General features: G+C 40.1%; 1 protein-coding gene and 1 long non-coding RNA gene across 2 annotated transcripts in view; one reads left to right on the top strand and one right to left on the bottom strand.

Moving 5' to 3' along the window:
- Positions 1-3,605, bottom strand: part of LOC132539347 (thyrotropin-releasing hormone-degrading ectoenzyme-like) — a 271,667-nt gene extending 268,062 nt beyond the window's left edge. The window contains exon 1 of the mRNA XM_060193519.1: positions 2,698-3,605. Within this exon, the coding sequence (XP_060049502.1) occupies positions 2,698-3,605 (908 nt within the window). The remainder of the gene's footprint in view (positions 1-2,697) is intronic.
- Positions 3,606-3,907: 302 nt separating this feature from the next.
- LOC132539466 (uncharacterized) lies at positions 3,908-12,273 on the top strand. The gene is made up of 3 exons (XR_009550777.1): positions 3,908-4,348; positions 9,996-10,159; positions 11,559-12,273. It is a non-coding gene; the product is annotated as an uncharacterized LOC132539466 (long non-coding RNA).
- The last annotated feature ends 15,585 nt before the right edge of the window (positions 12,274-27,858 follow it).

The following is a 27,858-nucleotide window of genomic DNA, read 5'->3' on the forward strand; positions in this document are numbered from 1 at the left end:
AACAAAAGACCAAGAAGTTTAATCATTAATCAAGTGAAATATCTTCTGCATCTGTATCCCTTTGGAAATTGCATTTTAAAATGTCAATTGGCACTGCACTTTCAGGGCAATATCTCACAAATAAAAGCCTAACCTTAGTTGAGATCCTGATACTGGCAAGTGTAAGAATTCTTCAAATAATCATCGTAACATCCAAAAGGAAAAAAAAAAAACATTTAATACACATAAAGTTGATATGATTGTGAAACAATTTATTAGGTTTCCTTTGCCTTAACAACTCCTGTAGAATCAATTAAAAACTGTTATATTCACTCTGCTTTTAAAGAAAAGGAAAACCAGGGGTAAAGGCTTTCTCTAAAAAGCAGTTTAGAAATACAGTCATCCTGTGATCTCCAAAAACACCTAACCTTGCATTTCCATTGGGATAGCAAAGTTTAGCCACATGTACACTGGGTCAAACTTTCAGCCAACTTACTTACATGTTTGGGGAAAATTGAAGGGAGAAGTTAAATATAAATATGCACTAGGGGTACAAAAATCAGTTATGGGTCAAGCAGAAACAGCTGGTCTTTTTCAAGAGTCCTATATTAATTCGGAAGCAATGACCAAAGCAAGCTCAGTTCCTCCAAATGTATTTTGGCATGGCTCAAAGAAACTGGGTTTGTTGGGAGCATGTCTTTCAGCACAGCAACTCCCACTATTGATATTTGGACATAACAAGTTTGTTTCTAAACACAACATGCAAATTTGCCTTCTTTGCTTTCTCCCCCACAGTAGGCTTGGCTATAGGTTCAAAAGACCAATTTTAATCTCTATTCTCTAACAAATGTTGTAGGAAGAGGAATCTGTGGTGGAGGGATAATTAAATTGTCCACATCTGATTTTAGGAATCTGAGAGTGAATAATTTATACATGCACTTATAGGAGGCACTATCATGCAACTAGTCAGCATTTGGGTAATTTATTTAAATGAGATTACTTCATAGCACTCTATAAATAACAAAACTTTTGTGTTCCCCCATAACACACTGAAATTTTGTCAACTTCCCCTGAAACACAATGAGTACCGGTTCAGAGATCATAAAACTCAAGTTCCAGTTCTTCCTCTCCACTAACACACCTGTTAACCTCAAGTACCCTGAACTACTCTGAACCTTGAGTAGTGGGGGGGGGGGCCCCAAGGGTGTTGTTTCCTGCAATTGGTATCTTTACTGAACTGCAACCTGCCTCTATTTCTAACACTGTCTATTTCATTTTTAATTTAATTCTGGTTGTGTCCAAGTCCTATCGTCATTTACTTAAGCAAAGTGCTTTTGAATGCAATGGGTAAGAACAAACCGCAAGACTCATTTGCTTACTCATTCAAAAACATGCCTTCATGTTCCATTCAAGAACATACCACTATTCACTCCTAAGAGCTAACACTTATGCTGGACACTCTACGGTGCCAGGCATGGGTTTTTTTAATGCATTCATTCATGGACACCTGCAACAATCCTAAAACACCACTGTTGTTGTTATCATTATTATTCCCAAGTTAACTAAAATTATGAACTCTTGAGTCAAACAACCTGGGTCTAAACCTCTGCTTTGTGAGTTCACCAGGTGATAAGTCATTTGACTTCTCCGGACTTCTATTTCTCCATGGGAAAAACAAGAAGTGGTAACAACCTTATGCCACAGTTTACTCTTGGGGTCAAACTATTTTACCAAAGCCAATAAGCCCTAAAAGTACTAAAGAGCTGTAGACTTAATCAGTTTTCTCAACCCTCACCACAGCTAGTGTCTCAGCTGGAATTTGAACTTAGATTTCTTAGACTATAACGTCAGAGTTAAAAAAAAAAAAAAGTGATGAGAAGCCCTTCAGTCCAATACTGCCCACAACTAAAAAGCACACTGCACTCATTAAGAAAATATCTGAGACTGGTCGCTAGCTTTCCCTCTTTTCACCACTGGAGTCATTTCCAGTAGCTTTAACTCAGGAACAAGCCACTGAAGGCATTCTGCATTAGGAGAGAACTGGCAGCACCTGCAAGGACATGTCTCCTAGGGTTTGTCCATGGAGCTGGCGCCCCCCACCACCACCACCTGCAGAACCCCCTAATGAGTTACCTGAACCCGCTCTACTTGCAGTTTTGAAAAACTTGATATTGCCAAAAAACCCATCCTCTGCTCAGCGCCCACCAGATACTAGGCAAAGAGAGGCGCTGGGGAAAAGGAGGGAGCTATTTTGCCTGACACCCCCCCCACACACACACACACTCTCATATTGCCCTAGTCTTCTGTATCCTGATACTTTGCCTGAATAGTAGTAGTCTATTAAGGTTTTAGGTGTCATCCTGCCATCTCTCAGATTACATTTTGCCATTAAATACATATATATCTATATATAAAGGTCTGTTGGACCAACTGACTAAGGAACTTTACGGGAGGCGGGTTGGAGGAAGGGGCAGCATCCTCAGTTTGGCGCTGCTAAGTTTGTGGAGTTCTTAGCAGTGGGAGCCCAGGCTTCTGCAAGACACACGCCTAAGGGCTCAGTTTGATGATGGTCCTACCCCACCTTCGCTGCCTTCCCCACCACCACCACCCCTCTTCCCCGAGTGAGTGAAGCCCGCCGGGTCCCCAGGGTCGCCTGCAGCCCCACAGTACCAGCTGCCTGGCGGGGTGGGGCAGACCCCGGCACCGCCTCCCTCTTACCTTCTCTCCCCATGGAGCACGTAGGAGCTGCGGAAGAAGCCCAGGAGCTCGTTCTCTATCAGGGCGTTGTAGATGATCTTCAGGTTGTAATTCCTCTGCGCTTCCAGGGTCCTGTTCAGCACCACCACCAAGACCTGGGTCTGCGGGTAGAGGAAAAAGCCAGCCACGGGGACTGCCCCGGCCACCCGGTCCTCAGCCACCTGCACTTTCTCCACCGCCACCCGGGAAGCGTGCAGCACGACGTAGCGGGTGGCGTTCCTGCACGCTATCTCCACGTTGACCTCCCCCGAGAAGGTGAAGTTCTCCATGAAGGCGGTGAGCATCAGATTGTAGTGCAGGGGCTTGAGGTGGCCCGACAGGCGCAGCTGCGTCCATGGCTGCCACTGCTCCCGCTCCTTTTCCGACGGTGGCTGGGCGCTCGGAGACCCAGGGGTGGCCTCCCCCGCCGTCTCGGGCTGCGGGGAGTCCTCACCTGCGTGGTGGTTGCGCCGGGTCGAGCCCGGGGAGCTCTCGTTAGCGCCCCGCGCAGGGAAGCCCGCGGGACCGCCGTCGGCGCCCGGTGCTGTGCTCGCCCCGCACTCGTCGAAGCGCAGGCTGAGCAGGACGGCGAGCATGGTGACCGCGAGCAGCGCCACGATGGACACGGCGAAGGCCAGCACCAGTCGCTTGTGCACGGTGATGTGGTGCTCGGTGGTTCGGGGTCGCACCCCTACGGAGTCTGCCCACGGGTCCGACAGCCCCCTGCCGCCGGCCCGGTGAGCGGCGTCGTTCTCGCCCATGGTGGCCGCGAAGGGTGAGCTGCTCTTGGCCCCCTCCTCCTCCTCTTCCTCCTTCTTCTTCCTCTTCTTTTTCTTCTTCTTCTTTTTCTTCTCCTCCTCTTGCTCCCCCCGCTCACCGTCCAGGGCCATCACACCGCCTCCTCCCCTCCCTCCTCCCCCGCCCCCTGCGGCGCCCCCCGCGGGCGGGCCACCCGGGCCGCCGCCGCCGCGCCGGGCATCAGAGAGCGCGCGCGGGCCGAGTGCGCTGGCCCCTGGAGAGGCTCCGGGGCGCTTTTAAGACGGGCTCTGGCCGCGGGCGTCTGCAATCTCGGCGCCCCCCATCGGCCCCGCCTCTCCCGGTGCACCCGCGGCCGGGGCGCGGGGCGGCGAGCGCTGGGACGCGCCCAACTTGCAAGCGACTAGTCGGCCCGGCGCCGGGGCTCCCGCCGCCTCCGCCGCCTCCGCCGCCTCCGCCCCCTGCGCCACGCGGTGGCCGGAGCCTCCCGGCGGGTCCTCGGCTGCAGAGAAGCCGGAGCGGCGCAGAGGGAAGTTAGGGCTTCCGCGCGCTCTCTCCTCCCGCGGCGCTCCGTCCTCAGGCTGGGATGTGCACGCGGCGGCGGCGGCTCCTGAGCTTTACACCCCGCAGGCAGGAGCCGGAGGACGGTGGGGAGGAAGCGACCCGCGCAGAGGCAGCCGGGACAAGTCCCAGGGCCGCGGTGCCGCGCGCAGAGTCGCTCTCTCTCTTTCTCTCTCTCTCCTCCGCCCTGGACACTTTAAGCAGCGGTGGCGGCAGGCTCGCAGACCCGACAGCCAGGCTCCCGCGTTCCGACGTCTCTCTGACCTCCGCGGATGACAAGTGAGCAAGAAGTGTCCAGCCGGGCCATCCCCTTCAGGTAGATGAAGCTATGGCTTGGCTCGGTATCCCCGAGGGGAGAGCCAGAGTGCTTGTGTGTGTGAGTGCGTGTGCATGTGTGTATGTGTGTGTGCGCGCGCGCGTGTGTGTGTGTACACACACAGGCTCCAGGTCTAGATGGGCAGTGCTACTCTGACTGCATTCAGGGACTGGGACTCCCCGAGAGAAAGGCAAAGGAGAGAGCGAGAGCGCGCGAGGAGGCAGGAAAGGCAGGAGGGAGGGGAGAGGCAGAGGCAGGCGCTGGGAGATTAGAGAGCTTTTCTCCGCTCTGTCACACCAGACACCCACAGCCACAGAGGGGGTTGCTGAACCGCCTGCAAGAAGTACATTGTAAATCTTCAGCACAACAAGCCCCACAGTCACCCCTCTTCCCGACTCCTTAGCCCCACTACGCCTCCTGGGAGGGATCATTGGAACCGGAGCCCTTGGCTATTAACACCTAGAGCTCAGCTATGATCCTTCTAGGGAGCTGGAGCTGTCAGATACCACATCAAGCTCGCCCGAGGATTTGGAGGATTGTATGTAAATTGAAATAAATTCTCCAAAGCTTGACTACATATATCATACTGTGTGGTGTGTTCAGGTGTGTAGTACTAAAATAATGGTTATCAGTGAAGCATTAGGATCCTCTGAAGTAAAGGCAAAAGAGATCTCTCCACCCTTTCTGGTAATTTCTATTTTTAGATGGCAGAATGGATTGAAATATAACGTCAACAGTGTGACATTCAGGATCAAAAACTTGAGACAGAACAAAACTGGGAATCTGAGCCCCACTACTTTAGAATTACTAGAGCGGTGAATAAATAAATATATGACTGCCCTTTCACCTGCCCTAGCCACGGCTGGCTACTTTTGTCTTTTTGTTAACAGTTTCCAATGTCATCATAAAAGTTGTTTAAACTTTTTCATAGCAATTATCAGTGGAAAGTGTTTGCTGATAGGAACAAGTGTCTACAACATTGGCTAGTTACCAGCTCTCATCAGAGTTTAGTGAAGTTTTCAATATTGTATACACTATGTATGAGTATAAGTGATACGCCCATCCTTTCAATTTGGATGAAGAACTGTAATTGGAACACTATTCAAAAAACCACCCCAGAGGTAACAGTAAAAAGGCAAGAGTCTGGTTTTTAATAAGCAATGAGGTGGACTGCAAAGTCAAAATAAAATGAAAATCAGAATAAAGAAAATGAAATCACTGCCTTTTACATGTTTCACATCTTCAAATCCTGAAGAGAGTTTTTTAAAAAACTCAGCATCATAAATTTTCTTACAAAAAAATTAGTGCTGTTGACTTAAGAGTCCTAAAATTATAAAATAAAAATACTGTATTTGATTGTTAAAACATGGCACATCAATTTTTAGCCTGACAACCACAGAAAACACTGCCTTGTTCAATGAAGCTTGTTGCCATGTATTCCCAAGTGGGATACATTATACATCCTAATTGTCCAGTTGAGTCATTTTTAGATGATGATGAAAAGAAGTGGCAGGATGGAACTTTTTTTTTTAGCATGTTGTATGTGGGCCATTAGCAACAGACCAAGGGAAATGCCACATTCTGTTCAAGTTACTTTTTTCTGCTCTGTTTTTAAATCTCTATGCTCTTGATGTCCATATGTATCTAGCTGTATACATTTTAAGAGTTGAGTTTGAGTTTGTAAGTTTTCACAGAATCAGGAAATATAGTAAGTACAGGCAGAAAAAAAGAGCCAGCCATACCTCTTAGTGGGCTGCCAGATTTCTCTGACCTCAAGGTACTCATCTGGCAATTTAAGATTATTGGTTTAAAAATAATAAAGTCCATCTATTCAACTTCTTTCAAGCATAAAGTTTATCTGGAATCACCCCTCAACTTGTGAGAATAACTGGCTAAGTGAAGAGGTTACCCTGTACAGTGTCTTTAAGACCTTTCTTTAAAATTATATCAATCAAGAAGAGTCAAAGAAAACTTACACTGATCTTTATGCATTATCAATGTGTTTACATAGTTTTGAAAAATAATAATTTTTCAACTAACAAAGTTTTTGGCAACAACAAAGAGTTCAAAAACTTAATACAATTAGTAAACTCTCTAACTGTAACTTAATTAGTAAGTGGGTTCTTTTTAAGAAACAAGTGGAGTAGACACAGCTTATTAGTACATAGTGAACACAACACATAAAGCAATGATTCTCCTAAAATGAAACTTTACCCAACATGCTCAATGCCAAAGTCAAGTAGATACATATGTCATCCTGTCATACAATTATGAGGAACCCAATGAATTTTCTTTTCTTTTTTTTTTTTAATTTCTGAAAATACTTGGCACACCTCCCCCACCAATCCAAGAAGTATATATTTTAGTAGAATAACTATTAATAGCAATTTTCCTAGAGAATGTTTGTTTTACCTTCTAACTAAAAACAGAGCAAACAAACAAAAATGGGGGGTGTGTGTCAGATTATGTACCTAATAAGACTATTAAAGAGATGACTCATTTAGTGTTCCTATAAGTACACTGCAGGTCATTATATTATAAATAGCTTCAGTTAGCAAAGCTAGAGACATGCAATGGAAAAAACTTTGCAAAGTGTTTGATACTTCCCTCAGAAGCATATTCCTTGTTGGAAAAATCTTCTGGCATTTGTTAAGCTAAATAAATATCTTTAAAGGCTTTTTGTGACCAATGTTGATTGAGGGACTTGTAAAGCTGAAAATAGTCTTAGAATTTAAAATACAAGAAGCTGGACAGATGTTACTGTTAAGTCTACACCTTGTCCCTGTAAGTAACCAAAATGAACTATTTTCAGTATGACTGCACTGGCTTCACAGTCTTTATCCTTTGTTTACAATGAAACTGTATTTTTCTTCTTTTTTTTTCACACTGGTTTGTATGCTGAGGCACAGCTTAATTGTCCTTAAGTACTCAGCCCCTTCAAAGGTGATTACCACTTCACATTCAGAAGTAGTTTGGCTCAAAAGAAAGAACTAGATATATATCTGCTCTCACCTCAACATTATCCTAACCTACTTGCTTAATGGACTTGGTTTCATGTTGTGCTAATGTGCAGGAGTTAGAGTAGGTAACCTCAAAGGTCTCTTCCAGTTCTCAAACAGTCTGAAAGAAACTCCAAAACTTGTATATTATACTCATCCTTTAATATTCTCAGAGGACTTTAATTAGTCTTGAGAAGCAAAATCAATTCATGAAAAACTAAGTTTAATGGGTAAAGAGACTTTATAAAAATACAAGGGGGGCGGGGAGGGAAGCTGAGGACAGATATATAAATAAATCCCTGTTATCTGGCAGTGAAAACTATCAATTGGAGGCTTCTTTGGAGAGCAGTGATAATGAGTGGCAGGAGTCACTGTTTATCAGCTAAACTGGTGCCTCCATGTGGCAGTGATAAAAAAGCAGTTTGAAATCTGAAATCTTGATAATTTGATCACCTTTCTTTATTTGTGGAAATTCACAGTATTGCAAACCCTATTAAAATGTTTACACTGCACCATTTAAATTTTCAGATAATTTAGCCTCTACATCTGGCAACAAAGTTGAGGAGGTCTCTTCTAAGAACAACCTTCAAACTCTTTAAGATAGAAAGAGAAGAATTGTTCAAAATTAACCATAAATGAGGCAGTGCAATTCCATGATGTCTGCAGTTTGCCAACTATAATTGACACATGATTTAAGTATTTTGTCAAGCTTATGATTAATCTGACTGTAAGTTATCTAAATTCTTACTTTTATACTCATGTAAAAAGTTGCTTTTATAACTCCCTAATCTACTAATGTTTTTCTACATATGTTTAATCCTAGAAAGGCCTCATAATTATTACACCAATACAAGTCACAGAACATGAAAAATAGTTCTCTATGGGGTAGCTATAAGGAGAAGCATAATCAAATATCCACAATGTCGTTCCCAATTCCAGCATTAAATTTTATAAACAGAGAGGAGAAAATCAGGATCTCGAGAAAGGTGTATTGTTATTTGTAAGCTCTAATGCTAGGTTAAAACTTTTCAATGTTTGCTGTGGGCTCTGATTTATGATCTCAGTATGAAAGCCCCATAAAAAGGCAAGGAATATATCATGGAAATGTTTACAGCTTATTCATGAAACCTGCAAACAAAATATAAAATATACACCAAATTCTACAAATAGAAGAGAAATTCTGTTTCTGGATATGTTTCAGCTGAACTAGTCAATTTGCCTAGTAGTCCAAGAAATGGACACAGTAAATATACCAATATCGTTTTACCATGAATTTTTAAGTTGTTCAGAATCCATATTTCCAGATATATGTGGTGGGAAGAATTGGTAATAACAGTAGCAGAAATTTCTTCTTCTTCTTCTTCTTCTTCTTCTTTTTTTTTTTTTGAGAGGGGAGTCATGAGTCATCTCTTGGATTCTACTACTCTAAAACTGACATTTTTAGATGGGGAGGAGAGATAAAGACAAAGAGATCTATCACAGCATCAAATATTGGTAGGAGCCACGCCCTATCCACATGGCAAAGTAGCACTCTCCAAGTAAGTAAGCTATTGACATTTTGCTGACAACAGCTAAGAATTTATAAAGACCTACTTTGTGCCAAGTATTTATTGAGCCCTTTAGATTACCTTACTCAAACGTGAAAGTGAACCTATGAGATGAGCAATGATATTATTTGTCCCATTTGACAAATGAGGAAACTGATGTCATCTAATTATAGGTGGCAGAGCAGGCATTCCACATTTGGCAGTGATACCTCCTAACTGTATAACTCCTCATTTTGACATACCACTTCCTGGCATGATAAGCCAGATGTAAACTACTCAATTGCATAACTGATCTTAGCTACAGAAATCATGAAGTCAGTGCCATCCTTGTGTGCAGGCTTCACCGTCACTAGTGGGTATAGTGCCTGGCACATGGTGTTATCTGAGTGTTCACTAAATAAAATGAATAGAAGGAAATATAGTATTACCCTGAGTAGCACAATAATTAAAGTTTTATAAATTAATAATAGAAAGGGCAAAGAATATTATTCAACCTGAGTTAATAGTTGAAAGCATTAACTACAGAGTATGTTCATACTGCAGAACAAGTAGTTTACATGACTTAGAATTCTTGCCATTTAAAAATGTGTTAAAAGAATGTGTCTTTGGTGGTCTGGGAGGTGGCTCAGTGGATAAGGCAGTGGATTCTCAAGCCTGGGGTCCTGAGTTCAATCCCTAGCAGCACACGTACCAGAGTGGTGTCTGGTTCTTTCTCTTTCTCCTCCTATCTCTCTCATTAATAAATAAAGTCTAAAAAAGAATGTGTCTTTGACCCCAGCTCACTTCCCTGATTTGAATAGTGCCTGACCTCTTCCAAACCACAAAAATATCTACTTCAAGGAATATTTATCTAGATATTAATGCAAAATAGCATAAAGACATAAAAAGTACCCTACTTTATTTTTTTTTCATAAGCTTCATTTAAGTACATATGTTTTCCTTTGTTCAATCACTTATTTACTCATTTCCACTTACTAAAATTTTCCTCTCTTCAAATGTGTATTTATTTATTAGGTAGACATTTGTTTCACATATAAATGTTTGTCATTATAGCTCATCAAAATAAGTGATTACAGGGTTTTGAATTTTTTTTTCCTCCAGGGTAATCGCTGGGGCTTGGTGCCTGCACTAGGAATCCACTGCTCCTGGAAGCCATCGTTTTCCGTTGTTGTTACTGTTATTGTTGCATAGGACACAGAAATTGAAAGAAGAGAGAAAGACACCTGCAGACCAGCTTCAGCGCTTGCGAAGCGACACCTCTGCAGGTAGGAAGCCGGGGGCCCAAACCTGGACCCTTGCTCCAGGCCTTGCTCTTCACACCATGTGTGCTCAACCGGGTGGGCTACTGCCTGGGCCCCTTGGGTTTTGAATTCTTAGTAGCTGAGCAGTGGCACACTCAGTACAGCACAGATGTGACAGTGTGCAAGAGCCTAGGTTTGGTCCATACTCCCACAGGATTAAAGAATAGGAAAGCTATCAGACAACCCCACCAATGTGCCTTGGAGCTCCGCTTCCCTAGAGCCCTTCCCCACTAGGGAAAGAGAGAGGCAGGCTGGGAGTATGGACCAACCAGTCAACACCCATGTTCAGCGGGGAAGCAATTACAGAAGCCAGACCTTCCACCTTCTGCAACCCACAATGACTTTGAGTCCATACTCCTACAGGGTAAAAGAATAGGAAAGCCATCAGGGGAAGGGGTGGGATATGGAGGTCTGGTGGTGGGAACTGTACGAAGTTGTACCCCTCTTATCCTATGGTTTTGTCAATATTTCCTTTTTATAAATAAAAAATAAAAAACAAAATTATAAAAATTAAAAAAAAAGAGAAAAGAACCTAGGTTCAAGTCCCCGGACCCCCTTTCTGCAGGGAAGAAGATTCATGTGTAGAGAAACAGTGCTGCAGGTGTCTCGCCCTATCTTCCTTTTCCTTCTCAATTTCTTTCTGTTTCTATCCAAAATAAATAAAATCAAATATAAATTTTAGTAGCAGCTAATTATTGTAAATGTACTGATCAAGAGGAATTTGGGAAAAGTCTCTGAGTGAAATATTACTAATCACTAATTTATATACCTGTATATGCATTTTTGAAAAATAATTTTACTCTGCTTAATAATGTAAAATATATGATAGTTTTTCTGAATCTATATGTTAGTCATTAACAGTATATAGTAAGACATCTAATTTCACTGTTTTTCAACTCACTGAATTCCTACTTTGAAACTAAAAAAACAATAGATCAACCATGTTCCTCTTTATTCCTCTTTAAGATTTAAGCTTGTCAGTGCTGGACAGTGGCTCACCTGGTTAAATGCACATGTTACCATGAGCACAGACCCAGATTCAAGCCCCTGGCTCCCACCTGGAAGGGAAAAGCTTCACATGCAGTGAAACAGAGTTGCAGGTGTCTATCTCTCTATCCTCCTTCCCAATTTCTTTCTGTCCTATAAAATTAAATAAAGTTAATCTTTTAAAAATTTTAGGCTTATGGATGATAAATATCTTCTTATTCGTGAACTAAAAAAAAAAAAGACCCTTTTTTTTTACTGTTTGAGTTACAGTGTCAAGCAAAACCTTCTGGCTGGTAATCAGGTGCACAGATTAGAGAGACCTGAGGCCCACCCACCATGTAACACTACAAAGATCTCCTTTCCTCTTTACTTGCAGGACTACATACAGGAAGTACTCTCCAGATTCCTTGAAAGTGAAATATATGTCATGGGATCCAGGAATTATTCATGGAATTGAAGATATTAGACTTTATTTAAAATGTCTTTCCCTTGGAAAAAAAATGAAAGTCCTCTGTATGTTATTGTCACAAATATCAAAGTTCTAAATACAGTTATTCTATAAATAGTGGTGTTGAGCTGGGGAGATAGCATAATGGTTATGCAAAAGCCTTTCAAGCCTGAGGCTCTGAGGTCCCAGGTTCAATCCCCAGCACAACCATAAGCCAGAACTGAGCAGTGTTCTGGTCCCCTTTCTGTCTCTTGGTATCTTTTCCTCTGTATCTACTATTTCTCATTAAAATAAAATAGATAAAAATATGTAAACAAATAAATAGTGCAGTATTGATTAATGCTGCACTGGTGTCAAGAAACATAAAGAAAAAATGGTCATACTTTATAACCATACTATGGTCATGAATTCTGCATCTGGAAAAAGCAACTTTCCACCAACATCAAATGATGGAGGCAAATTCAGTCAAACTACTAACTCTTGAAAATAGCTAGCTGCCTGATTAAATTAAATTTATTTTACTCTAAACCAGTCTGTAGGAAAAAAAAAATCAATGAACTTGAAAATAATAATTCTGAGTAGCATATTAAAATAGGGATGATCGATCACTACAGAACTGATTTAATAAAGAAATTGACTGTGATCTTCACTTTTGTCACTTTTCTCTTTAGTGCCACCTTGTGGGTTAGCCAGTAATAAAAATATATAGGGTTTTGATTTTTTTTTTTTTGTCCCCTCTACAGTGTTAAAGGTAGTCTTTGAAAACAGTGTGGTAAAAACTCAGATGAAGAGCAGTTTCCTTTTTTTTAAATTTCTTAATTGGGGAATTAATGTTTTACATTCAACAGTAAATACAATAGTTTGTACATGCATCACATTTCCCAGTTTCCCATATAACAATACAACCCTCACTAGGTCCTCTGTCATCCTTTTTGGACCTGTACTCTCCCCCACAACCACCCCAGAATCTTTTACTTTGGGGCCGTACACCAATTCCAGTTCAGGTTCTACTTGTGTTTGCTCTTCTGATCTTGTTTTTCACATTGTGCCTGAGAGTGAGATCATCCCATATTCATCCTTCTGTTTCTGACTCATTTCACTTAACATGAATTTTTCACGATCCATCCAAGATTGGCGGAAAACAGTGAAGTCACCATTTTTTTTTTGCCTCCAGGGTTATTGCTGGGGCTCAGTGCCTGCACTATGAATACACTGCTCCTTATGGCCTTTTTTTTCCCCCCTTTTGTTGCCCTTGTTGTTGTAGCCTTGTTGTGGTTATTATTGTTGTTGTTGATGTCACTAGTTGTTGGATAGGACAGAGAGAAATGGAGAGAATGGGGAAGACAGGGGAAGGAGAAAGACAGACACCTGCAGACCTGCTTCACTGCCTTTGCAGGTGGGGAGCCTGTGGCTCAAACCAGGATCCTTATGCCTGTCCTTGCACTTTGCGCCACGTGTGCTTAACTGGCTGTGCCACCGCCCATCCACTGAAGTCACCACTTTTTTTGGTGAGTAATATTCCATCTTCTTCTTCTTCTTCTAGCGTTTGCCCTTCTTCCGTAGCCAGTCAACAGCGTCAGGTTGAAAGCTGTCAGGAGCTGCTTGTTGCTGGCTTTGAAAGTGACTGGGATCCATGTGGATTCAGTCGGCTAGGAAGGATCGTCAGTTTCTCCAATGAATGGGTACTCACGGGATGCACCACGAGAAGGTCGATCCAATGCATCCCAATAATAATATTCCATTGTGCAGATACCACAACTTGCTCAGCCACTCATATGTTGCTGGACAACTGGGTTGCTTCCAGGTTTCGGCTATTACTAATTGTGCTGCTAAGAACATATGTGTACACAGATCTTTTTGGATGGGTGTGTTGGGTTCCTTAGGATATATCCCCAGGAGAGGAATTACAGGACCATAGGGTAAGTCCATTTCTAGCCTCTGAGAGTTCTCCAGACAGTTCTCCACAGAGGTTGGACCAATTTACATTCCCATCAGCAGTGTAGGAGGGTTCCTTTGACCCTGCAACCTCTCCAGCATTCGCTGCTGCTACCTTTTCTGATGTATGACACTCTCACAGGAGTGAAGTGGTATCTCATTGTTGTCTTTATTTGCATTTCTCTGACAATCAAAGACTTGGAGCATTTTTTTTCATGTGTTTCTCGGCCTTCTGGAAAAGGTGAATATTCACCTTCTATGGTGAATATTCTGTCCATGTCCTCTCCCCATTTATGGATGGGGTTATTTGTTTTCTCGTGGTTGAATTTGGCAAGCTCTTAATATATTTTGGTTATTAGCCTCTGTCTGATGTATGGCATCTAAAGATCTTCTCCCATTCTGTGAGGGGTCTCTTGGTTTGGGTAGTGGTTTCTTTTGCTGTGCAGAAACTTTTTAATTTGATGTAGTCCCATAGGTTTATGCTTCCCTTAGTCTTCTTTGTAATTGGATTCGTTTCATTGAAAATGTCTTTAAAATTTATGCGGAAAAGAGTTCTGCCAATATTTTCCTCTAAGTATCTGATAGTTTGTGGTCTATCATCCAAGTCCTTGATCCACTTGGAATTTACTTTTGTATTTGGTGAAATACAGTGATTCAGTTTCATTCTTCTAAATGTTTCAACCCATTGTTTCCAACACCATTTGTTGAAGAGACTCTGCTTTCCCCATTTAATAGTCTGGGCACCTTTGTCAAAGATTAGATGTCCATAGGTGTGGGGCCTCATTTCTGGGCTCTCAATTCTATTCCACTGGACAATGTGTCTATTCATGTTCCAGTACCAAGCAGTTTTGATGACAATGGCCCTATAATACAGTTTGAAATCTGGGAGTGTGATGCCTCCGGTTCTGTTCTTTTTTCTCAAGATTGTTTTGGAAATTCTAGGTCTTTTCTGGTTCCAGATAAACATTTTTAGCATTTATCTATTCTGCTAAGAAATTGTGCTTGGGATCTTGATGGGGATAGCAGTAAAAATGTATATGGCTCTGGGTAGTATATTCATTTGGACGATGTTAATTCTACCAACCCATGAACATGAAATATCTTTCCACTTCTTTGTATCTTTTTCTATTTCCTTGAGTAGTGACTCATAATTTTCAGTATACAAGTCTTTCACTTCTTTGGTTTACTCCTAGATATTATATTGTTTTTGTTGCTATAGTAAAAGGAACTGATTTCTGGATTTCAACTTCTTCTAACTTAGTGTTTGCATAGAAGAATGCCACCGACTTTTGAATGTTAATTTTGTAGCCTGACACCTTACTGTATTGCCTGATGATTTCCAAAAGCTTCTTGCTGGATTCCTTAGGTTTTTCTATGTATACTATCATGTCATCTGCAAATAGGGAGAGTTGACTTCTTCTCTTCCAATATGTATGCCTTTAATTCCTTGCTCCTGCCTGATTGCTATGGCAAGAACTTCCAACACTGTTGAATAGTAATGGTGATAGTGGGCAGCCCTGTCTAGTACCTGATCTGAGATGAAATACTTCTATTTTTTCACCATCGAGTATGATGTTGGCTGTAGGTTTGCTATATATAATGTTTTAGTTTGTTCAGCTAGTTGTGTTCTTAGCTATTTCAGCTTTCAGCTCTCTACTAACCTTGATACTGTTTTCTTCCAGAGTCTCATTTGTTGTTTCTGCATTTCTGATGACAGTTCTTTCAAATTCTTTACTCACTCCTGTGATTATTTCCTTAACCAGTGTTTGGATGTTGACCTCATTATTTTGTGCTTCACCCTTTGGGGTTCTTTTATCTGGACTCTTGTCCTGGTTCATTTCTCCAATATTTCTTCTTGTTGATTTAATCATTTTATATAGTATGTTATGAGCTCCTTCTCTCAGTACTTTTCAAATTACTGATCATTCTTGCCTAGATTGGCTTGTGTCTAAGCAAGGTAATTAAAGCGTTCACAGTTGTGGAAATTGACATTTGTTTCAATAGTATTTTAATCCCTGAGTTGGAGTTCAGTAGTTTAAAAGCCTCTTTTGTTCTTTTTCTTCCCTGTAGGCTATGGGAGCCTGGGGTTTTTTAAACTATAAATAGGCTTCTTAGCTTAATCACTGACTCCTGACCAAGAGATAAAGCAGGGTGGAGAAGAGATAATCCAGTGGTTATGCAAAGAGACTTTCACAGCCCTACCATTAGGCCACCAAAGTATAGATCTTCTCCTAAGTTTCCTCATTAGTTCTCTGGCCCTGGTGTCAGCACAGCCCCCCCCACCCCCACTTCAGATTCTAAGGGCAGTAGCAATGGAGACTCACAATTGCATTTGGTGAGTCTTAGGGGAGTGCTCTCCTCCCTTCAGCTGTCTTTTTCTTGGTGAAACAGACTGGAGGTGGTGTCTCAACTGGTAAACTGTGGGACTGTTACCAGCCACTTAATCTCTCCCTAGGCTCCTTGCTGTCTTAAGAGCCACACTGGTGTTTGCACTCACCAGTGATTTAGTGGGTTCCTGAAGTCGTTCTAGTCCTGTCTTGTTGTGGTCCCAGGTGGTCTCCTTTTGTATTCCTAGTTGACCAAGGAGAAGAGAGAAACACAGCTGCTGGTGCTGCTCTGTAGCTCCGCCTCCGGAAGTCAAATATGGAGAGCAATTTCTTTGTTTTCCCAAGAAAACAACTGTCTCCCCAGAAGATAGTTGCCATAATTCCACAATCAAAAATTCTGGACACCAGAACCATTTCTCACAGATTTAAAATATTGGAGTTGACACAAAACTTGATGCTCATTTATATGAAAACCACTACGCTTATCTTGGAAAACATAAGTAGCAAGCTCTAACTTATGATTTTTCCATAAGAAAAATATTTTCTTAATTCTGTATGATCATTTCTTCAATAGTGTCCCATGAGAATTGATGCAAGTAATTCAAAACACTGCTTAATCCTGGTTTAGAAAAAGTGCTCATATCTAATTTAGTCTCCTATGCAGCTAACTCTAAACATTAGATTAAGTTTGTATTGTTATGCTGCTCTACTTATTAATAATTCTGCAGTTATTAGGGAATAGGGAGCGAATATAGTATGTTGAAACAACGCTTTTAATATATACAGAAAAGTATGCTATGTATTCCCTAACATTTTGTATATATTAAAGATGCTATAATAATCTTTTGACTAGCTTTAAAGAAAAGAATGGCTTTTCCTCTTTGAAACACCTAAACTTGTTAGAATTTATTGCTGAGATTTTTGTGGTATGATGAAGAAATAAATTTTGAAATTGCATTTATGAAGGCATCTCCGACCAAGTAAAAAGCCTTGTGTAATATTTGGACACTTTGAAAGTATAAATGTCTATATCTGAACTCCTTCCCTATTCAGAAGTGGAGGTTAGACCATATGTGAGTCAAAAAGTAATTTTCCCTGGATGTGCAGTAAGACCCCATATTTGACCTCTAATATGAATGTCATAAACTATCAGTAATCTATACTGGAGGCACACAACAACTACAATTAAAAAAATATTTTACAGGCTTGCTAAAATCATATTTATAGAATAGAAGCTATCAAATACTTGCAGTTAGGATGCAAATGCCTTAGAATTAAACTCCTTGGTCTTTCACAACTTGAGCAAATTTTATGCTTTGTCTCTGAAAAGCAATATTGTGCTTTCCAATTGAGGAGATGCAGTCTAATGTTTGGGTTTTTTTTTTTTTATGCCTTTTGCTATTTGCATTTCTCCATCATTCTCACACATAGCCAGTTTCCTGTGGGTTTAATCCAGAAGCAAATTAAAGAACCTTGCAATGGAAGTGTTCATCCCATTGTACTCTCTCTAATTTCTGGATGGCCATCACTCAAGTCCTTATTCCTAAACTGTATTATAACAAAATTATAAAGAAATAACTTCCTTCCCTGGTAACCATTATGACTGTTTCCCATCACACTACAACTTAACTTTAATAATAAAAGTGTATTTTCCTTTAGTTTAAATTGAATAAAATGTTGCTAGTTGCTATTAAGAAAATTCTTTATACATCTGTGTTCAAACAAATGGTTCCTACAAAATACAGTTTAATTCCAGGCATTAATTTTAGTCTCTGCTCATTTTTACAATATTTATACTAAACATATTGAATTTTTACATTTTTTGTAAAGCATCAAAACAAATTTCATATCTGTTGTACTCCAACTTCCAAATTAAATAGATCCCAATTAACAGGATGACATTATATACCAACAGCATTTTAATTTATTTTCAAAAGGCTTTTGTGATTTCTGTTCTTTTCCTCTTAAAATGAGACAAAAAATTTTTTTCTTGACACTTATGAGAACTTTAGCTTCAAGGGACCATTTGTTCCTTTAATCTTACAACTTATAGAAAGTTATGAATATTGACTCATTTTTAGAAGCACTAACATTCAGCTACGTAAAATTGCTGAGTGATAGGTATTAATGTTCTCTTTTGTCTTTCAGACAGAAAATCAAAGCTATTTAAAGGATGCATTTAAAATCAATGTTGGCCCACAAATTAGCATTAATGTTTACAAACACTTTCCATGAATATTACATCTTATTTGGGTGTTTGTATTTATATATCTTTATGTGTTTCTTTGTAGTCTTCAAAAAAGTTGTGATGCTGTAAAGTACATCTTCATTCTCAGTGCTTGCCAGGGTAGCCAAATCAAACAACTGTGTGAAAGTTATCCAAAAACATAGGTCTCAAACTGTGGTTATAGGATGGTTTCTGCATTTCTGTAAGTTTTGCCTATAGTAAATGTTGGCTTAATTTCAGGGTTCTGATTTAAAGGTTCTCTTTTAAATATTCTGCTTATGAGCTACACCTTCTAAGATGTGCAAATAAGCAAATCCTAGCAAACATTATAAAATATAATCTGCATTATGAATTGAACAGAATGAGCCCTCAAATTAATTGCCAAAGGTTGAGAATGTTAATGCTTCTGACACACCTCATGCCTATTAGAAAGCAGAAATTGCAGTAAAGCAGGAGAATTAATTGTGGGTTCAACCTCAGCATCACTTCACTAGCCTCCCTGGTCCTGCCCATCTAAGAGGGGAGCCAGACACAGATGTCTCTCTGCAAACCTTCACTTCTTGTCTGTCTCTATAATTCAAAAAAGATTGGACCTAAGGAATTTTATCTTCTAGCATTCCAATGTGAACTGACTTAATTAAATTGTTCCCAAATTGCAGCATTATCCATTTATTTCTCAGGAGAGCAAATTGAAGAGACACAGAAATAGGTCTAAATAATTTTTTTAAGTAATTCAAACAATAACACCATGAAAAAGCACTCTAAATGTTTCAATCCCTAGGAAATTGATTCTTTAAAAAAAATTCTAAGTTACACACTTTCTTTTATAATGTCTTGAACCCATATCCAAAGAATTATTTATAAAATTATATACAACCTAGTGGTAATTTACTTGCTTTTCTAATACCTTTTTGCCAAAAACTCTATAAAACAAAACACATGCCAGTAAAATAGAAGACTTTCTAATAAACAATAAAGTATCTGCTGGGAAAGGTGTTGTGTCCCATTTTCACAAATCAAATTCTGCCAAAGCTAAATATCAGAGACGTCACTGCTTATTTACTTGAAAATTATAAGTAATGTCTGATGTCTTTCTACTCCTAAAATAGATTTCATTCATTTGTGTACTCTCCTGGAGGAGGTTTTCTTATGAAATTACCACTGAAGTCCAGACATCTTTAAGCTGCATACCCTTAATTTAACCAATAGTCAATCAAAGATGACACAATGGACAGTAAACAGAATAACACACTCAAAAATCCTCTAGTTGAAGGATAATTCTCCGTACTCTTTGAAAATCCATCCCATGACTATAAAGGTCTAGAAAAGCACATCCACTGAGCATCTTTCCCCCCAAGAAAACCAGTGTCTGTTTCATTGATACTTATCTAACAGCTCAATAATTGGGTGCAGGGCATCACATGTAGCTCTAAAAATTCTTTCTTAAATCCTTCTTAAAATGTGCCTTTCAAAACAGAAGCAAATAAACTCTAAGACTTTGTGAGGACTATGGTGGTTCACTTTGGGAGCAGGGAGTGCGGGGACACTGAGCTTTAGTGGTGGGTGTGCTGTGGAGCTATATCCTGTGAACTTACAGTCATGTAACCCACTATTAATCACAAATTTAAAAAATAGGGGAAGCGGGGTTCCAGAAAGTAGTATTTTAAAATGACCTTTTTTCTACTAGATAGGACAGAGAAATTGAGAGAGGAGGGGAAGATAGGGAGAGAAAGATAGATAACTGCAGACCTGCTTCGCTGCTTGTGAAGTATCCCCCCTGCAGGTGGGGAGTCAGGCTTGAACCCAGAGCTTGCACAGGTCTTGCACTTAGTATTATGTGCGCCTAACCGGGTGCGCCACCACCTGGCCCCTAAAATGATTTTTCCAGCCCTAATTATATATTGGGATATGTTTATGGAAAGTAGTTGAGCAACAGTTATCAAATTTACAAACCTAAAAGCTGTAGCAAGACTTCTGAAATAGCTTGCCTTGTAATTATTGACATGATTCATCTACTAGGATAAAAACTTCTCCTAGTAGGAAGTTTTTATCCTAATAGGAGTAGGGCAGGAAATAACCTTGTATTTATTTACGTAGTTTTCAAAGCAAGCAAAAAGTATGCAAAGTCTCTGGGACTTTATCAGTAAATTAGAAGTTACAATAAGTAGTATGTAAGTAAGGCCTAGAGTTTATATCTGGGCCCTTGAAATAGTTCATTTGGATAGTGTACCACGTTGGCACGCACAGGACTCAGGTTTGAGTCCAGACCACACCACAGTGAAGGACACTTCAGTGCTGTGGTCTCTTCCACTACTTTGTACCTGTCTCCCTCCCTGTTGTCATGCCCCCTTAAGAAAACGGGATCAGGGGGTCAGGCAGTAGCACAGCTGGTTAAGCACATGTGGTGCAAAGCACATGGACCTGCATAAGGATCCCAGTTGGAGCCCCGGCTCCCCACCTACAGCAGAAGCCCTTCACAGGCAGTGAAGCAGGTCTGCCGGTGTCTATCTTTCTCTCCCCCTCTCTGTCTTCCCCTCCTCTCTCCATTTCTCTCTGTCCTCTCCAACAACATTGATGACGTCAATAACAATAATAACTACAACAACAATGAAAAGACAACAAGGGCAACAAAAGGGAAAATAAATAAATAAAAATTTAAAAAAAAAATAGAATCGGTATCTAATCCTCTCAGTTTCAATCTTGGAAACCAAAGTTGTGTGTTCTCAAGGGAAAACTGGAAACTGACTAGATGTTAAGACACATTAGATAAAGTTTGACATACCTATGGCTAAATAGTAACTGTGACTAAATTTACCCTTGAAAAATTCCCTAAATTGTCCACATAAGGCAAGGCAGTTTGCAATATAGATAGATAGATAGATAGATAGATAGATAGATAAATCGATAGATATTGCTATATAGCAGTATATACATAGATTTAAGTATTAAGGTATGTACAGTAGTGTAATGTGTTCAGCATTTAAAGTTGAATTTGAATAAATACCCCTATGTTGTAACTCCACTGTCTCAATAATATGGTTACTAGTTTAGTTCCGTGTTTATATGATGCAAGAATAGTCCACTGATGCAGAAATCCAGGTTTAGAATGATGGCACTGATACCATCCTTTCATTGAAGCAAAAAGGCACTCTAGTGTGGGGGGAGTGTCACACAAAGGAGTGTGCAGGGAAAAAAAAATGCATATAGGGGTCAGGCGGTGGCATAGTGGGTTAAGCGCATGTGGCACAAAGCGAAGGACCGGCGTAAGAATCCCAGTTCGAACCCCTGGCTCCCCACCTGCAGGGGAGTCGCTTCACAGGTGGTGAAGCAGGTCTGCAGGTGTCTCCTTCTCTCCCCCTCTCTGTCTTCCCCTCCTCTCTCCATTTCTCTCTGTCCTATCCAACAACGAACAACATCAACAATGGCAATAATAACAACCACAATGAGGCTACAACAACAAGGGCAACAAAAGGGGGGAAAAATGGCCTCCAGGAGCAGTGGATTCATGGTGCAGGCACCGAGCCCAGCAATAACCCTGGAGAAAATCCACAAAAAGAAAGTAAGAGAACAAAAAATATTTTTAAAAATTTATAAGGTGTTAATGATGTAAATAACCTTTAGAAATGCCACGGTCACTGAGGTTGAGACAATACTAAAACGTTCTTCCAGGTTGAAGGAGGCTAGGAAGGTACAACCAAGTACAGAGTACAGTTTTGAACCCTTTTTTAAAGTTCCAAGACTAGAAGTGCAATAACTTGGTAAAATCTGACAGATCTCTGGAAAAAAAGGATAAACAGGAATCTGTATTCAGAATTCATGGATTTTTTTTTTTTCTGCAAGTAATGAATTATCTGAAATTTTGAAAGCTCTGGGTGGGGGTGGGAGAAGGCTATCCGGGTTCAGGAAAAGAAAAAGAAGGGAGGGATGAATCTTTGGCTGGGGAGATAGCATGGTGGTTATGTATCAAGTTGTTTTTTCTTGTTGTTGTTTGTTTATTTGTTTTGTTTATTTCATTTTGATGATGGATACAAAGAAAAGCAAGGAGGGAAGGAGACAGACAGACAGACAGACACACCAGATCACTGCTCAGCTCTGGCTTACTGTGCTGCTAGGGATTGAGCCTGGGACCTCAGCGCTTCAGGCATGAGTCATTTTATTTTATTTTTATTTATGAAAAGGAAACATGACAAAAACCATAGGATGAGAGGGGTACAACTCCACACAATTCCCATCACCAGAACTCCATATCCCATCCCCTCCCCTGATAGCTTTCCTATTCTTTATCCCTCTGGGAGTATGTACTCAGTGTCATTATGGGGTGCAGAAGGCAGAAGGTTTGGCATCACTGGGGTGGGGGATTAGATGGGACACAGTCTTTTGGTGGTGGGGATGGTGTCTATGTACACTCCTATTAACTTGTAGTCATATAGATTACTACTTAATTAATATGAGACAGGCATGAGTCTTTTGAAGAAACACTTTGTTGACTCCCCAAGATTTAATGCCTGAGGCCTGGAGATTCCAGATCAAATCCTCAGCACTACTAAGACAAAAAAACTAAGCAATGCTCTAGCCTCTCTCTCTCTCTCCTTTCTCTCTCTCTCTCTCTCGTTAAATAAAATAAATTATAAAATATGCAGGTAAGGGAGTTGGGTGGTAGCGCAGCAGGTTAAGTGCAGGTGGCGCAAAGCACAAGGACTGGCGTAAGGATCCTGGTTCGAACCCCCGGCTCCGCACCTGCAGGGGAGTCACTTCACAAGCAGCGAAGCAGGTCTGCTGGTGTCTATCTTTCTCTCCCTCTCTCTGTCTCCCCTCCTCTCTCCATTTCTTTCTGTCCTATCCAACAACAATGACATCAATAATAACTACAACAATAAAACAACAAGGGCAACAAAAGGGAATAAATAAATATTTTTTTAAATATGCAGGTATAAATGTTACAACACATGTGTACTATGTATATGCTGGAAACTGCAGATGCTACTGAAAGATGGTAATATTCTACAAAGATACCTTGTTCATTGATTCAACATAGTATAAATAAATGTCATTTCTCCCTAAATTGACTTGAATTATTAGTGTAATTCCATTGAGGAGATGGAAATTAAACCACAATTAGATTTCACTACACACTTATCACAATGGCTAAAAGGTGACAGTTCCAGTGCTGGCAAGGATACAGTGAAATACAGATTGTTGGTGAAATGTAAAATGGCAGTGATACACTGGGAAACAGTTTTGCAGTTTTTTAAAAAAATTCACCACGTAGTTCCCATTACAACATAGCAATTCCACCCTGGAACACTTACTCCAGAGATAAGAAAACGTATTTTATACAAAACAATATTAATGGTAAGATTGTTCACAGTTTCTAAAAACTAGAAGGAACCCAAATGTCCTATAATGGGCAAGTGATTGAGCAATCTATGGTACACCCATACCATGGACTAGAAGTCACCCACAAAAAGGAATGAGCTAGTGCTAAAAATAACTTGGATAAATCTCTAAAACTTGGATAAATAAAAAGGATAAATTTAAAAACTTGGATAAGTGAAACAGATAAATAAAACTTGGATAAATAAAAGTTCAATAAATTATGTAATATAGTAAGGGGTGGAAAAAGAGCCCTTCCAACAGAGAACAAGTTATTGGAACAATCTAATGAAGAGAGAGAGAAAGTGAGAGAAAGAGAATGTGCTTTTAAAAAGAAAAGTATGCAGTAAAAATCAAACAATTATAAATCTATAATTTATATTAAAAAGTCACATACCTCTCTGGGGGGAAAAATGAATGAAAAAAAAACAGTATACATTTTTAGCTTTAACATTAATCTTTCAGACTATCTCTGGCCAAAAGGAAAGAAATTTTCAGATCCACTTTGAAGCCTTTCTTAGAATGAGAACTCTCTGATACCTTTTCAAAGCAGCTTAGTGTCAAACATTCTTTGAGTACCCTCTGTGAGTCTGTTTGCAACTTATTAGAAATAAATTTAAGTTGCCTTCTGTTCATACACAATGAATTCTTGTTTTATCCAGTTCCAAATTACTATGTGACATTTATCATAACAGAGGCACATCTTTTGTCTTCTTACAATCCATAAAAAAAAAAAAAAAATTAGATGAGAGAAAGCATCCTCAAAGCAGGATTATCTGACTCCAGATCATTGTGGTCTTCCTAGTATCTTAATCTGCCTCTCACAGAGTTTAGCCGGACCAGATCTCTGCATTCTAAACTGTCAGTCCCTAGTGATCTCTCTCATCTCTAAACTTCTGTAATACTTATTACCTATTCATGTGTTTATTTTTGTGCTACAGTGTAGTTTCTCTTATGTCTTTGCCTAGAGATTTTATGGCTTTCTACTTTTAAAAGATGTGTTTATTTTTGTGAGAGGAAGAAAGAGGAGAGCACTAATCAGCTCTGGTTTATGCACTGCCAGGGTTGAATGTGCAGGCAAGTCCTACACTCTACTGCCAGCCATCATAATTTGACATTTTCTGTTCAGGTCTGTAATGGGTTCTAATTCTCTTTTGTGGATGTTGAGGTGGAAAATTATGGGCTTTACTGCATGTGAATTCTAGACACACAAGTAAAAGTCAATGTCAATGAGGCTGAGCAGGGCTGCCCCAATCTACACGGTGCTTCCCAACACACAGATATCTTCTCTGTGCATTTGTTCCTAACATCCATGGTAGCAAGGTGTGTGTGTGTGTGTGTGTGTGTGTGTGTGTGTGTGTGTGTGTGTGTGTGTGTGTTTCAGTTACAGCTTTCCCTGAATTCCCTTAGGATATGCATATTTTCCTCACCCCACCATGACCTCTTAGGTATCTGTACCTGTCCTCTACATGAGGCTGGACATAATGCCATCTGTCCCCATTAATGTTAAGATCATATCCCCCCACTCAGCTTCCCTCGGGACAATGTACTGGGCTTCAAAGGGAACTTCTAAATAAAACACAGAAATGGAAAGTAGCTTAGTTGCTGACAAACAAAATCCCAGCACCTCCCTTTATTTCTAGCTATTTGCATTTGCTCCTTCTCTCTCTGCTCTCCCAATCCACTTCATGTGCAGACACTGCCCTCGCAGCCCTCCCTGATATGTGGACATTCTGTCCCTGGACTTCAATGTCTTACTGCTATAGATCTTCAATTTCAGACTCTTAACATTATTGGAGTGGGGGGTTTCCAGCACAGAGAGAACCGGGAGGACTGACAACTTCACCATAAGTCGGATTACATAAGGGTCTTTGTGCCCTTAGTATTGTGATAGGGAGCTAAGTGATTTATACAACTAGATAACCTTGGTGAGTGTGAATGATGTTATCCATAGATTTCTTTATCCTGTTCAATAGACTCTCAAATCAAAGAAAAATGAAATTACAGGAAGTATTAATCGAAGAAAAAAAATAAAAACAGCCTGTAAAAGGTTTTCAAAATTTCCTCAAAACCTAGATAATAATGCTTAAACTATAAGCAATGGCACTGGGGACCTTTTGTGCTATGGTCATTGTTTATTCCCTGGCAAGTTGGTCAGTTGCAGAATTAAGAGATTGGGTTCTGCAGGTTGCAATCCTGGGTCCCCAACTTTCATCTATGTCAAGTTCTCTGGTCCTATCTCCTCATTTGTTAAGTGGAAATAATAACAATTCTTACCTCCTAACATTACTGTATTAGAAACGGCACCATAAAATATATTCTTTGCCCAAAAGCTCTACTCATTTTCCTTAATTCTATTCAACAAATACTTATTGGCTTCTACAGTGTACATTAAGCAACGTGCTGGGTATGAGAACAAAACAGAGTTTGAATTACCACAGAGCTCAGTCTGGCAGATGAGCCATATATTAGACAAATTATCAACTAAGTCAAAATGGACAGTTGATATATATATGTGTATATATATATATATATATATATATATATATATATACATATATATATCACAAAATAATATCACATTTTAAAACATAGATTCATTTCAGCCAAGTTATTTTAAACAGATCCAAATTTTTTACCTAAATCTCTCAAACACCACTAAGAGGACATCACACAGCTACTGCTTCCATATGCCATTGAGAATTTCTGTTCTTACTATGTTTGTATGCATGCATGTTTAGCGATAAGCCACAAATTTAATGTTATACTTTCTCTTTATTCAGTGTAAACTAGTCTATCATTTCTTCTTTGACCAGTGATTTATTTAGAAGTTTATTACCTAATTTCCAAAAATTTGTACTTTTCTAACTGTATTCTGTCAGAGATATTCTAGATCAGAGATCTAATTCCAATCACTTAAAATCTATGATAATTTTACCTAATAACCTGGCATATGGTCAACTTTTGTTATTACTTAACATTTACATAAATAAGTAATTTTTTATTGGGGTCAGGTGGTGGTGTACTTGGTTGAGCACATAATAAAATGCCCAAGAACCCGGGTTTGAGCCCCTGCCCCCAACTGTGGGGGAGGGGGGAAGCTCTACCAATGGTGAAGCAGTGCTGCAGGTGTCTCTCTGTCTTTCTTCCTCTCTACTGCTCCCTTCCCTCTTGATTTCTTGCGATCTCTATCAAATAAATAAAGATAATAAATAAATCTAAGAATTTTAAAAAATAAAATAATTTTTTCTTTAAGAATCATGATTAAAGCCAGAACTCAGCTCCTACTATTCTCCAATAATATTAAACTTGCTTAAACTGTATTTCTGTATGGCTTAGTATCCTGTTTTAAAAATTAAACAGTGGGGGGCATGGCAGTGGCTCACCTAGTTAAGCTCACAGATCACTAAGCACAAGAAATTAGGTTTGAGTCCCCTCTCCTCACCTGCAGGGAGGATGCTTCACAAGTGGTAAAACATGTGCTGGTGTCTATCTTTCCCTCTCTCCCTTTCCCTCTCAAATTCTCTCTGTCCTGTCAAGTAAAAGAAAAAAAAAAGGGGGGGGGGAAATGGCCGCCAAGTACTATGGATTAATGGTGTCAGCACCAAGCCCCAGCAGTAACCCCAGTGGCAAATAAATACCAAAGAATTACAATAAGAAAAACTACTATCAACTAGTGAAATTTACAGACATGTACACTTAGTTTCTTAGGGCAGCTTTTTTCTTTAACATATGTCAAGGTGAAAGTGTCAACTATAAGAATTCCCACCCTTGGAATTGTGTGGAGTTGTACCCCTCCTATCCTATGGTTTTGTTAATTTATCCTTTCTTAAATAAAAAATAAATTAAAAAAAAAGAATCCCTACCTTGGACTACAAAAGCTGAATAAGGGCAACAGACTGGCATACTTTAATGATGACTTTTAATCACTACCAGGCCACCGCATCATCTGGGGCCCTATCCAGGAGTGCTAGGATTCACACACAGACATAATGGGCCAAGATCTCTAACAGATCCCTCTCACCACTGTCACTGGTCATTTCCATCAGGAACAACATAATGGACCCCTTTGTGGGCCCCTATAGGACCTTGCCCTCAATGTGTATCAATAAGGGTAGGGGATGTTCCATTCTCTGAAGGGAGGTTGGATAACATACTCTACCTATTACCCAAGGATGATGGGTCCTGGAATGTTCCTAACCCTGACCACAGAATGCGAGCTCAGACCTACAGGGATGCAGAAGTTACATAGGCTCCTGTGCTGAATATGGGCCCAGATCAAATTGATGGGGTTTACAGTTAACAGTATTTATATACATTTCCCATATTTAGGAGCTATTCTCTTCCCTGATCCAGCTTTCTAGTC

The sequence above is a fragment of the Erinaceus europaeus genome, chromosome 7, assembly GCF_950295315.1.
Source record: "Erinaceus europaeus chromosome 7, mEriEur2.1, whole genome shotgun sequence".
Classification (NCBI taxonomy): domain Eukaryota; kingdom Metazoa; phylum Chordata; class Mammalia; order Eulipotyphla; family Erinaceidae; genus Erinaceus; species Erinaceus europaeus.